Source organism: Falco naumanni, chromosome 8 (genome assembly GCF_017639655.2).
Source record: "Falco naumanni isolate bFalNau1 chromosome 8, bFalNau1.pat, whole genome shotgun sequence".
Taxonomy (NCBI): Eukaryota; Metazoa; Chordata; class Aves; order Falconiformes; family Falconidae; genus Falco; species Falco naumanni.
This window is the reverse complement of record NC_054061.1, coordinates 39,523,710-39,537,935: the sequence shown is the minus strand read 5'-3', so window position 1 is coordinate 39,537,935 and position 14,226 is coordinate 39,523,710. Positions and strand designations below refer to the sequence as shown.

Below are 14,226 nucleotides of genomic sequence, written 5' to 3'. Positions count from 1 at the left end.
GGCGTCTGGCAGGCAGCAGCGGCTGTGGAAGCTGGCATACCTGGAGCCCGCAGGACGTCGCTCCCAGCCGTCCTGCAGCAGGGATCATTGGCCGGTGGCCTGCCCACCACCACAAGGCAGGCTCCCCAACGCTGAGCTCCGTTTGACAAGGCAGCCAGCAGCCCCGCCAGGCAAGAGGTGAGCTAGACGGGAGGCCAGCACACATCAGCCCCCAGCTGCTGGTTTAGCTGCATGAGCACAGTATTTACAGCACAAGAGTCACAGTCCTGCTGCCTTATCCTTCCCAAGAGCTCTGGGAAGCAAGCTGATGACGTGTGAGCTCATCTTGAGTAATCCACCCCTCCTCTTGGGGCAAGCACCACGACGGCCTGGCTCCAGCCGCTACCTCCATGCCAAAGAAAAAGAAGAGAAAAGCTCACTGCACCAGCCGGATGGAGAGCAAGGATGTGCTGACAGGGAAGCAAGCTGTCTCTGGGCTACCTGCAGCTGAGCAGCAGTCTTAAGAGAGGATAAAGCAACTCGATCACCTTTTATTCAGCTCACTCATCTAAAGAGACATATAAACAAGGAGTGACAAGGAACTGGAAGGACATGGTGGTGGTGCACACACCCCTTGTCACGCACCACCTGGGTGGAGGCTGAGCTAGCTGGAAGGGCAGACGTCTGCACTACCCCCTGCCTGGCAGTGGGGGAAGAGATGCCAGCCAAGCCTCCTGGAGAGATGGGGATCTTTACAGATTGTCTTTATTGATTTTTTTTTTTTTAAGCTGTAGTATCAGCATTTGCTGGTGTTGCGATCCCCAGAGGCATCCTGCACTGCAGCCCGTTGGCTGCCAAGCCGACAGTCAGCTGGCGTGTCCAGTTCGTTTGTTGCGGAAGAGGTCACCTGTTCCTGGTTCTTTGTAAACCTGAGCTGTTTCTTCCCCGGTCCCCCACCTCCCCCAGCAGTCATTGCGGAGGAAGAGGGATGCCCCGTGGGTCAGTGACTTGACCCTCTTGCAGGTTCTTGACGAGCTGAGCCAGCCAGCGTTTTGTGGTGGTGTCATCCTTCAGGACCTGGGCGAAGGTGGTGTCCTTCAGTTGGTCAGGAAGGCACTGCCTGAGAGCTTCACGTGCCCTACATCAAGAGACAAGAAACGGGGCCCAACAAATAAACTCACAGGGGCAAGAGGGGAGCAAACCCCACTGGGGACACGACACTCCTTTGCCTGGGGGTCTCCCTGGCAGGACCAGCCAACCAAAGCATTGAGCAGCAGCATTGCAGCACGTGGTGCTTGGCCAGCCACCATGGCTCCCATCCCTCATGCTAGACCCCACCGCACCAACCCCTGTGCCCTGACACCCCTCAGTCAAAAGCAATGCAATGCCAGGAGAGGCAGAGACAACAAATACATTCTCAGTGGCTTTGGGCAGAGCTGCTGATCAGCATGAAAACAGTTTCTATTCCCTCAACTGAATTTCATCTGTTGGCTTTTACTGCTAACAGCCCACATGATGCAGAAGAGGGAAAGCACAGCGTACCTTCCACCTCAGCCCCTCCCTCATATCTAGTTCCAGCTACATTTGAGCTCAGGCAGTCATAACCTGTACAGCCTGAGTCTGCTCAAGCTCCAAACAGTCACTGTTTCTCTCATGTACCATAAAAGCTCCCAGAAGTAGCAGTTAAAAAAACAGAACAAACCAAAAAACCCACCCACTTTCCACACTGAACTAAGGCTAACTTAAAGGCAGACAAGGAAACTTGACTTTCCCTGAGTGGGCACTGTGGCAAAGAACTGCACTTCCAAGGGAGCAGAAGAAGCCCCTGCCCAAACTCTTAAAATGTTTACCTGGGGTTATCAGAAAGGCGAAGGTAGCAGCGGACAACATGCTTCAGTAGCCGTGCCGATGGCTCCTTGGAGAGCTGCAGGACCATTTTACCCTGTTTTATAGAGGCCAGTGCCATCAGTTAAAAGTCTTCGTAAGAACAGGTTCACAATCAGCAGAGACTTAGGAAAGACTGTTGAATCGCTCACTCTGGCTTCCCATGCATCACAGCCCATTACCTTTCATCTAGATACCCCTGCATGAAGTCCGGTGGTCTGCTTGCCAAGATGTCTTTGAGAAGAGCAGCCAGTCACAACTTGGAAAGGATTCTCTCAGCAGCTCAAAGAAAGCTTGTCTTATCTCTATTTGGTTTTTACATCCCCAGGACTCCTTAGTGATCCAACTCGCTGGTAGATTAAACTGAACCTGGGGTTTCCCCCCTGTGGAAGAAGGTGAATGTATCCCCAACCTTTTGATAAGCTCAGGCTGAGTCACCCTGTGAGGTGTGTTCCCAAGATCTGTAACGCTCTGTGTTCTCATCTGCACTGCCTTCATTTCAACACCCTTTTAAAACATTAATATAGCCTGGGAAGCCATGCCGAAGGACTGGGCTCACCCATACCACGTATAGCAAGATCCACATCTGGTCTTACCATGCACCCAGGAGTTGTATTTTCTCTTTGTGCTACATCCCTCATTAACCCATTACTGGGAAACAAGATCAGGGCAGGTGTCTCTGGCCCAGCCTCCATTTCTCACACTATGTAGGACTTCGCACATGGCTGCACCTTGGAATGCACCAGCCCAGCAAGCAGTGTGGATGCCTTCACATGCCCGCTCTGAAGGAGTCTGAACAGTCTGCTTCCTTGTACTTAGGAGTCAATCAAATCTTCAGATCTGTCCAACAAGTTGGGTTTTTTTTCCTGTAAAACTACACTGGCTAGCCCTCCTAACCATTTTCCTCAAATTCACCTGTATTTGGATATTCTGGCAGTTAGAAATTAGTAGGTCTCCCTCATCTGCCCTTTTGCATACTTCCTGTTCTCAGCAATTCCTCAGGATACCAAGTTTCTTCACAATGAAGAACAAGTCAGAGAATTCCTCAGACAGCTCCTGCATAGGAAATACTAACTTACCCTTCTGAAAGCATCTAATGCTTGTGTAACATCTTACTTGGTTATCAGTAGACAAAGTAGTAAATCATCACCCTCATCAAACAGCAGTACACCATCTCAATTTTTGAAATAGAGAACAGAAATGTCGATGAACATTTTCATCTCTCTCAGTAGTGCTATGGAGTATTAATCATGTCAGTGCTTCACCTGGTGGTGGGATTACACCACAGCTAGGATTTCTTCCACGCTAACGGAGTTTTACATGCCCACATCCCTTCATGTTCATACCATTCCCAGCTACAGATTCTTCCTTTGTCTCCTTCCCTCCTCTACTCCAGGGTTTCTAATTACATCCTTCACTTTGGCCCCAACCCTGATGTACTTTCATCAAAGTCCATTCTTTTCTGGAATGCAAAATCATGTCACATTGGGTATTATGGGTATCAGCTCACAATCATTCATGTTTTGCTGTTTGTGGGTGAATTAGAAGGTGACATTTTATTCATGTTTGGGAAAACAGACAGAAAAATAAATATTCCCAGTGAACGCATCAACATCTAGGCACAGAACCAGCATTGCAAAGCACTTAACTTAATGCTGCATTTTCTCCTCCTGAGACTGCTCTTTAAAAAGCAAACAAACGACCAAACACAAAAGCAGGACAATAGCTGTTTCAGGGCAGACGTACTCCCCTTGGTGAGCTCAAAGATAATAAAGCTCAAGTTGGGGCTATTACTCCTGGGATGAAGAGATTATGAGTACCCAAAGTTCTCCTTCACAGGGGACAGGGAATGGACAAATATTGCCTGCTCTCTCTGTGTCCCAACACAAAATTAGAGTCATAAGCAGCAGCTAATAGGAGCCAGGTTGTGGGAGGCAGAGATGGGAAATGGATCAATGGTCTGAGCTGTGTTATCATTCTTACATAAAATTAAATCAATTCACATCCAAACAACAACCCTGAAAAGTTTTTCTTCTCTAGAGATGTTTGGTCTATCTTGAGGACTTGGTACATTAAAACTGGTGTGTGTTCTCCTGACATGCAAACCAGATACACAAAGGAAACATGCGGAAACAGAGTGCTACAGTGTCGCAAGCAATAATGCCCAAGAACCATTTGCCTCCCTCATTCTGTGCTCCAGCCAGAGGGCAGTAAAAGTAGCTGCTGGAGCACTATTTCCTTAAACCCAGATATTTTAAAACCAAATAATCTTACCAGTATCATGGCAACATGGGAAAACCGCTCATAAGTCTGACAGATATATGCCAGCCCTGTGTCATCCAGGAGGATTTTCTGAAGAATAAATGTAGCAACCTAGAATGGGGAGAACACAGAAAAAGTGTTGAAACAACTTACCTATCCTGAAAAGGGACAGCCTTTGTGCTGTGTTCTTTTCAAGGCAGCCTCAGAACTGAAAGGCCTTTCAGCAGCCAATAAACATTTTAGTCAGTAAAAGTTTAAAGCCAAAAGAAAATGCAGGTCTCTACACAATACTTGGCATCTCTGGTTAAAGAAAAGAGATGGACACAAAGCAGTGTGTACAAGGTGACTGGATGCAGGTTGCGTAAGATGGCAACTACTGCTGGGCCGCTCAGGACAGCCTCAAGATTACAGTCAGACTACTGCAGTCACAGAGCAGGAAGCAGGAGAAGGATCTGTCCCTTGGCCCTGCCATCTAGATGGCAAGCTGATTTCAGTTTTCATCTTTAGCATTATCGATTCATCACAATACACCACTTTCTGGAAGAACCTCAGCCAGCTATGTCAGCAGGCTTCACCGGAGAAGCACACACAGACTAAAACCTGTGGCCTGCCCACCTGGGTCATCAGACCAGTCTGACCTCATCTGAGCTCATGGGGGAAAGGGGCCCCTGATCAGAGGAGACAACAAATTAGTCCAGTGCAATGAACATTCCCATAACCAACACTAACAGCTACCACACAAACTCTGCTCCGTGTATTTACAGCATTTGTTTTCTCAGGCCAGGGAAACCTGATCCAGCTCAGCCCTGAAAGTTACTCTGCAGGGCTGCAAAGGAGGGAATGGGTGATGAGAGCAGCAAGATCTTTCCCAGAAAAACTATCAAGCTCAGGAACTCTGGCTTGGATTGGTGGGTTTTGAGGAAGTAAAAACTCCACTCAGAGTTGCCCCAGTATTTGCAACAGGGCACAAGCCAACTCTGCAGGTTACCAGCTGCCTGGTCAGAGATAAACAGCAATAAGTCTTAATTAAGACAAAAAGAGTAGGTACCGTTTTGGAGAGTTCACTGCCAGATTCCATAATGCGTAAGCACAGGGGGATAATTTCTGTTGTCAATAAGAAGTTTATCACTTCTTGCTCATCAGTTTTCACCAAGGCCCCTTGAAGAGAAAATAAAAAAAAATCAATAAATGATAAATGGTTTCAAAAATATCTCACCTTTCAAAGACTGCCTGTGCTATGTCCTCCCAGGAATCATTAAGTCTGAATGGCAGGCAGCACAACTGTCATCCTAAATATGTTGCAGCTGGAGAAGAAATTGTTTTGGCAGCATAAAAGTAATCAAGCAGGGTTTGGGGGTTGTTTTTCAGAAAGTGGATGCATTCTTGGCTCTCCTCCAGTAGTAACAAACACAAGAGGATCATGCCACCCACAGCAACCTCTGGGAAGAAGAAACGCATTTTAAGACCCTCTTACTTTATGCATTGAGAAAGAAATGTTTTGGGCAGAAGACAAAAAAAACAGGATAAGGCAAAGATAGGGCAAATACACACAAGTCAATGACAAAAACCCAAAGAAAGCCCAGCCTGCACCCAACCATCCTAGTGTCTCACTGGCTGGGCTGAGGGCAAAGGCACAAGCCTGCAGGTGCTTGTACTCGCAGGAAACACATTTTTGGCAATGCACCCAGACTTCAGTGTTTTCTTATTAGTGAAGAGCCCAGTTCCTACACACTAAGGGGAACCTGCTTCATAACTGATCCAGCTCAGCCCTGAAAGTTACTCTGCAGGGCTGCAAAGGAGGGAACGGTGATGAGAGTGGCAAGATCTTTCCCAGAAAAACTATCAAGCTCAGGAACTCTGGCTTGGATTGGTGGGTTTTGAGGAAGTAAAAACTCCACTCAGAGTTGCCGCAGTATTTGCAACAGGACACAAGCCAACTCTGCAGGTTACCAGCTGCCTGGTCAGTCAGAGATAAACAACAATAAGTCTTAATTAAGACAAAAAGAGTAGGTACCGTTTTGGGGAGTTCACTGCTAGATTCCATAATGCGTAAGCAGCTCCTCTTGTTAATACTATGGGACTCAGAAGATCCCAGTAAAGAGACCTGTGATTTTGGTTGTGCAGGTCTCTCCACCCACAGAATGAACTGCATCAAAGTGAGTGAAAAAACAGCGCTCCAGCATTAGTCTGGCTGCTTACCAATCACTCCAAGGCTTGTGAGACGCAAGTACTCAAATGGACGTGTCTTGCTAACTGTGTGCAAGAAGGGGTACAGGAAGAGAGGGATATGAGCTGCCAGAAAAGCTGACCTGTAGGAAAGGGAGAACACCCAACATGAGAGACAAGGAAAACAAAGTGAGCATGCAATCCAGTGTTACCATGCAGAACTATTCCTGACAGACACCATTGCTACCACTCCTCAAAAGAGGGTAACAGTTTGTTCTCTGATGGAACAGTATGAAGTAAATTCTGCACTGGGTACAGCACAAAACCTAACACCTGAACTGTCAGTTACCTGCATCGCTGTTTCCAGCTGACCAGGAACAAAGCACTTCCTGTTGCTTTTATTACCTCTGCTTTGTACATTCACTGTTGCCTTTCACCTTGCAGGCTCCCATGGGAAGGGACAGTCAGCCACAGTGCATGTGCAAAGCTTTTGCATGACAGAAATCCAGACTGGCTGATCTCTAGGCATTACTACAGTTTAAATGTGCACAGCTACTTTTCCCCAAGAGTCGTCACACTGCCTTCTGACAACGGGGAAAAATACAGATTGCAAGGAGAAGCCTAGAGATTGCTCTGATAGCAGAGGGAAGCTCCCTTGCACAATCATCCAATGTTCTTCCTCTGTTCTCAGTTTTCAAACTTTAAATGTAAGTGTGTGTGGTGTAAAACTACCCTATTTTTTTGGATATCACCTCGTGGAGGGTTGCAGCTTAGTATTACTTTGCAGCAGCTGAAAAACAACTTCAGCTATGTAGCACTTTCTTCTCCGCAGGAACAGAAGCATGAGATCATGGATCTCTGGACAGTTTTCTTTGAGTTTTAGCTACTGATTTCGGCTGAACCAACATCATCTTTTCCCTTGCTGATACAGGCTGGACACACGATTGAGAAAACCTGAAGTCAGGCACTGGCTGAGGACTCCAGACACAGCTCTGCTATTGCTCCCTTGCCACACACGGTCTCTGGGAAGGACAGCCCTGCCCATCCCACCCTTTGGACAGCTAGTCCAACTAACCGTAAGCTGTTGGTCTAAATAATTGTAAGCTCATTAAAACAAGGATCCTGCACATGGCATCTCTGGCTGAGCTTCAAGGAGCTGCCACAACCTAGTGTTTTGGGAATTTGCAGGATCTCAGGATGATCCAGGGAATGCAGTGCATTTAGGACCACCATAAAGCTGTCATCCTAATAATCCCAGCAAACAAGTGAAAGCAGCAGGCAACTACCTATCTTCCAGCTCTGTCCTCTGCTCCACTTCTCTTGGTAAAATGAAGAAAGGAGCTTACATACTTCTGGAATCGAACAGGCTGAGCTGTCAACCTCAACACCTCAGAAAACACACACCTGGAAACACTTACCTTGTTTCAGGATGTGACGCAACACACTGTAGTAGAGCTAAAGCATTGCAAACTCTGTTGGACTGATGGGCTGTCAAGGTCGGAGGGTTGATTGATGGATAAATATTTACAATTTCCTAAAAATTAACAGATAAAGAAAAGTTAGAGAAAGCTGTACCAAAGCACTTGCCCAGCAAGGCGCTATGGTGACAGCAGATGACAGTCCGCTTTCACCAGGCATCATTTTGAAGTTACGTGGCAGCCACCATGCCACCCAGGCAAGGGCAGAGCTGGGTCAGAATCAATTTGACACTGAATCACAGGAATGCATTCCATCCTTAATTTCAGTTAAAATAAAAGAGTTCATTTGATTTCTTGGCTCTTTACTAGTGTAGGAACTGCTTTATTTTTAATTTCCAGATCGAAGAGGAGTGTTGTTCCTGTGCCTAGAGGCAGAGCACACCCACTCTTATTCAAAATGTGGCTGCTGGTACTCTTCTAACTCAATGCAGGGAAAGCAGCTGAGGGCAAGAAATCCAATTCAGAAATCTGCTTGCTTCCAACTATAGCTCCCTTCTAATTTTCTCCACTTGTTTCAGGGCCACTCCAAGAGCAGTTTGACATTGGCAATCCTGCACTCTTTTCCTTCCTTCTTTGAAAGAAAGGACTAGATTTGGCACTAAGAGACAGCCAGTCATCAGCCATAGTTTGCCCAGAGACAAGCAGAGCTGCTCAGTCTCACACGAAATGCAGGTATATTCCCTTGCAAGTGTCTCAGGAGCAGGGAGTGACCAGTATTCCCATGCTGCCCTTCCAACAGGCTCCCTGCAAGGGCAACCTTCTGACCAGGAAGCACGCAAGTTCATGCAAAACAAATCACACCAGAGATCTTAAGAGTAAGACTGTTGTGGCTCTGCTATGACACTGTATGAAAATAAGTAGAACATGATCCACAGGGAGCTCATACACCCAAAAACTTGCCCGTTCCCCTTCCAAGTATGTAAGCTAATGAGAAATCTTACAGCCTCTGCACACATTGCCTTGCTAGTGATGATTAATGCCAAATGGGCTTCCCACATCTGCTCCCCTCACCACATGATCCAACATACATCGTATTTCCAGCAACGGCAATAAGGGACCCCACCAGTGCCTCCCCAGATCTGCCCCATGTACACACAAGCTCTGCAATGTTCTGGTGCTGCACCACTGAATAAAGAGGCTGCCAATCCTACCCACCTGAAGGAGCGCCGCAATTGTGCCAAATGAGTGCCACAGCATTGGGGCAAGGTCAGGCACAGACTCACGCTTCTTGCTCAGCTCCAGCAGTGCATTCTCCCGCGTCTCAGGGCTGGACAGCTCATTGATCCACTGGTAGATCTTTTCACGGTCAACCTGAGCCAGGGCTGTTGGCACAGGCTGGGTGGGAAACAAGGAAACTTCAGTCCAAACATTTTATCCAAGTCTCACCCTAAACCCTTCCCACAACCTGGCAGGTAAGCAAAAAAGTGCTCAAGAAACTCCTGACTGGGGGAGGGAGGAACTAAAGCTACATTACAACGCTCTGGATATGGATCCCTCCCTTAGATTAGTCTTACTATTTCACCTACTTGAAACACAACTGGCCTGACTTGTTAGGACAGTCTCTTAATCCACTGGTCAAGCAGTACCTTATAACTTCACCAGCAATACAAGAGAGCCACGCTGCTGCCTGTCTGTGCCAGCAGAGCTCCCAGGGAGGTCACACATACTTCAGCCAGCTATCATTTGCTCCACCTGTATTTAGCACACATTCATTTCATGCTTCAAGTGCAAGCTTCCACAAATTCAAAGGCAGACTCTACCTGTATCTCCAAAAACATCTATTACATTGGAAACTGTCAATGGGATTCAGACATGAGAAAAATATTCAAATACTAGAAAAATCCTCAGTACTCCAACATCAGCATGACACTGTCTGCAGCCAGTAACACCTGCTGTTAGAGACATTTCACTCATCCCATGTATCTTGTTTACATGCATGGAGCTAAAAAGGAATTTTTCCAGACTGATTTTGTACAAAAACTCCTGTTTAAAATAAACCCAGAAAAGGGTAGATTTGTATTCACAGTCAAGGCACATTTTCTACTACTCAGCAGAAATGTAGGATTTCTCCTCTGCCTTTCTTGGAACATCAGGGAAACAGCAGCATCAGGGCCAACAAGTCTTCAAGCCAAAAAAATGAGGAAGAGCTGGGAAGGAAAGGAAGAGAAGCAGGAACTGTAGAACTGTAGCACAGTTTCTGTGGTGAGGGCAAGACTCAAGTCTTTCAATGCAAGTTTGCCTCATGCCTCTGCTGGCACAACTAGTACTCAAGGTGCAAATGCTCAGCAGGCTTCCTAAGTAGACAGTTTAGTGATTCAGGTACAAAATTTTGAGGAAGACAAACATCAGCATTAACACCTCCTGCGTGAACACTTCCAAAAGCCAGTTCAGAACCTATTTAAACCTTCTGCTGCAGTGCTTACTATTCAAATAAAGCACAGCCCCACTCATATACTGTTGCTCCTGAGCTAGCCTGTATGCAACCAGCTCAGCATCCCCATGTGTACAGCAATCACAGCTGGGAACAGAGAACAGATTGTATTTTTTTTTTCTTTTTTTTTCTCCTTTTTAAACCCAGACTGAAACTCTTCATGTGCTTACTACAACAGCTGTGAGCACTGCCTGTACCGCACCGACAGCGACGCTACTGCTAAGCAGCTCATCACTAAAGCAGTGAAGAGAATACAAAGGAGTTCAGGAACTGAAAGTGGCTGCAACCAAACCTGAAACCATATGCTGGAGGCAGGCTCCCAGAACTGCAGGAGGGATGAAGGGAGACTTAACCTTTGGCAGACACCTCCAGAGCTGCCTGTTTCTATGTCTGCAAAGGTTTCCCTCCTCCATTCATCCACACATTATATCCATAGTCACATCCAGAGAGATCCTTCCCTAGCTGTGCAATTCCTCTCTCCTCCAGCCACCTCCATCATATTAACTTAAAAGTCTATGTATGTCAGGGTTTAACACTGGCCAGCAACTAGCACCACACAGCCACTTGCCTACTCCTCCTGCAGTGGGATGAGGGAGAGTATCAGAAGAGTAAAAGCGAGAAAACTCATGGGTTGAGATAAAGACAGTTTAATGGGTAAAGCAAAAGCTACACATGCAAGCAAAGCAAAACAAGGAATTCATTCATCGCTCCCCATCAGCAGGCAGGTGTTCAGCCATCTCCAGGAAAACAGAACTCCATCGTGCATAATGGTTACTTGGGAAGACAAATGCCATCACTCTGAACATCCCTCCCTTCCTCCTTCTTCCCCCGGCTTTATATGCTGAGCATGACATTTCTATGGTATGGAACACCCCTCCGGCAAGTTTGGGTCAGCTGTCCTGGCTCTGCTCCCTCCCAGCTCCTTGTGCACCTGCTCACTGGCAGAGCATGGGAAACTTGAAAAGTCTTCAACTTCGAGTAAGCAGTACTTAGCAACAACAAAAACACCAGTGTGTTATCTACATTATTCTCATACCAAATCCAAAACACAGCATTATACCAGCTACTGAGAAGAACATTAATTCTATCCCAGCCAAAACCAGGACAATATATAAGCCAATGTGCTGTTACCAGACCCTGTACTAGGGCTCAAAAACTTTTTAGCTGTTCATCTTTCCTCCTATCCTCTTTTTTTCTCTTGTCTACCTTCTTTTTTTTTTTCCAGAACCTCACACTAAATTAGTAATCCTGACAAATTTATTCTGTTCTTGCAACTGTGAGTGCAATTCTAATGGCAGCTCTTATACTGGAGTTCAGAAAAAGAGGGAGAATAAACAGAGCTCATTTGTTATTATTTGGGATGGTAGAGTGACAAGCAGCGTAGTAATAATGTTGTTATAATCGTGTTATCTAAAGCTTCCATCTATTTTTCTAGACTCACTGCAAGTTTCATTTCCTGTAAGCTTAAACACATCGACCCTTTAAAAGCACAATCATGTGCTTGTGATCCCTAGAGAACACTAAGCAGATTTTTCCACACAATTAAGTTTATGATGTCCAATACCTGTCTTAGCCAGAACCAACTGCTTTTCACAGGCTCTACAGCTGTTGCTCTCATTTTAGTTTAAACTGAATGACATACTTTTGCTAGTCTCCTACTTTATTGTTTTTCCCTCTTCACCCTCTAAATCCAAAAATTCTGGGGAGCCCGAAGTGCTATACACAAATCCTGCAAACTCTAAGGCGGAACCCTGCTCGGCAGATTTTCTTTTGCACACAGGGAAAGCAAGTTACGAACAGCATCTCAACACAGCACAAACTAGCCACCTTTGCATCATGAAAGATCGTGTACCACCTTCCTCAAGGGAAACAGCATTACCTCAAACATGACCAACTATATCTCCAACAATCACGTAACGAACTGGGTTTAGCCACTGGCTTTCTCTTCCTAACTGAGCAGTTGCTGCTACACACACTGGTAAGAGTACTTACTGGTCGACCAAAGCAGAACATTGACTAACTGGATACATGTGCTTTTTATACTGTTATAGACCACCACTCAAAATACCAAAATGAATTTTGAATTTCAGTAACAGTAAATTAGCTTATCCGAGTTGGCCTTTCAATGCCTTGCTGCTACAGTTACATTTATTGTCTTTAGCCTATTCTTGAGCCTCTAGCATGTTATGCTGTCTTCAGATCTGAAATTGAAATGTTTCTTCTGCCACCAGCATCACTGTATAAAAATTAGTGTTCTTGCTTACCACAGCTTTATCACAACAGCATTCAAAACACTCAAAGGGATTCCTGAGCCAACTCGCGACCCTACTAAGAGGTAATGTTGTTTTCTGCAGCTCCCAAGCACATCTCCAGAGCCAAACACCTTTCCCTGTCACCTTTAGTGTAAGCATACTGACTGAGGTAGGAAACATTTCAATACAGAACTACCAGGTAGCACAAATTATATATAAATTAAATATACTTTCATATGAATCACAAAATAAAGTTGATTTCAATTCTTTAAAGAGATTTTGTTAAAATTGTCTTTAAAAAAAAGATCGTTTTAGAGAGAGGTGACTAGAACACAGATAGATGATTAATGTGAGATTATAATAGTCCCTCACATGTTTCACCAAGTGCTCAGGAATTACACTGCTACAAAAACGTAAATGCTAATTAAGAGAGTTCTCTATGATCCTGCACACCCTTCTATCCTCCAGAAAGCACCACTTTAAATCAGAAGTATTTGCCAGCACTACAAGAACCAATTTAAAGTCAGGAGCACTTAAACAAAGTGGGAAGACTTAAAATGATCTCTCAGCTCCTGCTCCTAAGTACTTTACTCTTGTTTGCTTGTTAGCCCAAACAGATCCTTTAGCCAAGTTTGTGTGAAAACAGCTCTGACTGCTGGTCTTGCAGTACAGCTCCCAAACTCAATACACACTAGAGACTCGATCAGCTCTAGGACATCATATACACACGACGAACATGCATTTGGATAAGTGAAAATGACAACACAAACCCGTTCAGACAGGAGATAAGATGCAATAACCGCATCGTTCTGAGTTTGAACCCAATTTCAATTTTTGAACCCAACCAGGCCGAGGTCCCGCTCCACTCCCAGCAGGCTGAATGTCAGGCATCCCATCTCACCATGGCAGCTTTCTGAGGGGGAAGAGGGCAAGCACCAACTAAAGACAGCACTGCAAGGTATTGGGGGAAAAGGGAGGAACAGGCAGCCTCTGTTTTCCCTCCTGCTTGTGTGCTGCCCTGAGGAACTTTTTGCTGTCTCTTTTCCTCTGCAGTTAAGGCCAGAAGTTTCACTTCTTTTAGAGTTTGCTGAGGACAGAGTAGGTGGCTGAGAATGCAGGAGCATCCAGATGCAAGGAGGAAGCGCAGCGGGGAAGAGGAGGGAAGAGGGGAAAACTCTACGTGACACAGACTAGGCAGAAGGCGCACAGCCGGGGTACCCATGAGGGAAGCCCTCCTGGCCCCTGGGTGAGCCACCTCGTCCCCAGGAGCAGCAGAGCAAGGCACGGCCGCCCCGGGGAGGCGCAGAGTCAGCCGGCGCAAGACAGCGCTCACTCGGCGCCTCCCCGTCTACCAAAGGCACCCCGCCGCCCGGCCGCCGCCACAGCCGGCCACCGGGGAACACCGAGGGGAGGCAGCTCACCAGGGCTCCGCCACCGCGCGGCTCACACTCCCTCCACCGCGGGCGGCCGAGGGGAAACGTTCCCTCGCAGCCACGAGCGGCCCGCCTGGCCTCCCGCCCCGCTCCGCTCCGCTCCCCGCACGGCCTGCGCCGCTTGGCCCCGTCCCCAGCCCCGCCGCGCCCCGGAGCCGCGCCTCACCGCGGCAGTAGCTAAGCTGTGCATGGTGGGAGCGGTGCCGGTACTGCCGCCGGGCCCGGCTTAGGAGGCCGCCCCGACCCTTCACCCCGCCGCCCGGCCGCCGCGAGTGAGGCTGGGACAGGGGCGGGGCGCCGAGGCGGGCGCTGTGCGTATGCGCGCGGGCGCCGGCGGGGCG

At 47.0% G+C, this 14,226-nt stretch overlaps 1 protein-coding gene across 3 annotated transcripts; it reads right to left on the bottom strand.

Annotated features, from left to right (window-relative positions):
- Positions 1 to 510: 510 nt before the first annotated feature.
- CNOT9 (CCR4-NOT transcription complex subunit 9) lies at positions 511 to 14,181 on the bottom strand. 3 transcript variants are annotated; one of them, XM_040604176.1, is made up of 8 exons: positions 14,052 to 14,181; positions 8,925 to 9,104; positions 7,710 to 7,825; positions 6,325 to 6,434; positions 5,174 to 5,283; positions 4,138 to 4,236; positions 1,830 to 1,921; positions 511 to 1,123 (listed from the first exon to the last, which is right to left on the bottom strand). In XM_040604176.1, the coding sequence occupies exons 1-8, from the start codon at positions 14,073 to 14,075 to the stop codon at positions 949 to 951; spliced, it is 906 nt and encodes a 301-aa protein (XP_040460110.1). In that variant the 5' UTR covers positions 14,076 to 14,181; the 3' UTR covers positions 511 to 948. The 3 variants fall into 3 exon arrangements, with proteins under 3 accessions (XP_040460110.1, XP_040460111.1, XP_040460112.1); XM_040604177.1 differs by having other exon boundaries at positions 511 to 1,120; XM_040604178.1 differs by having other exon boundaries at positions 511 to 1,117.
- Positions 14,182 to 14,226: the final 45 nt, after the last annotated feature.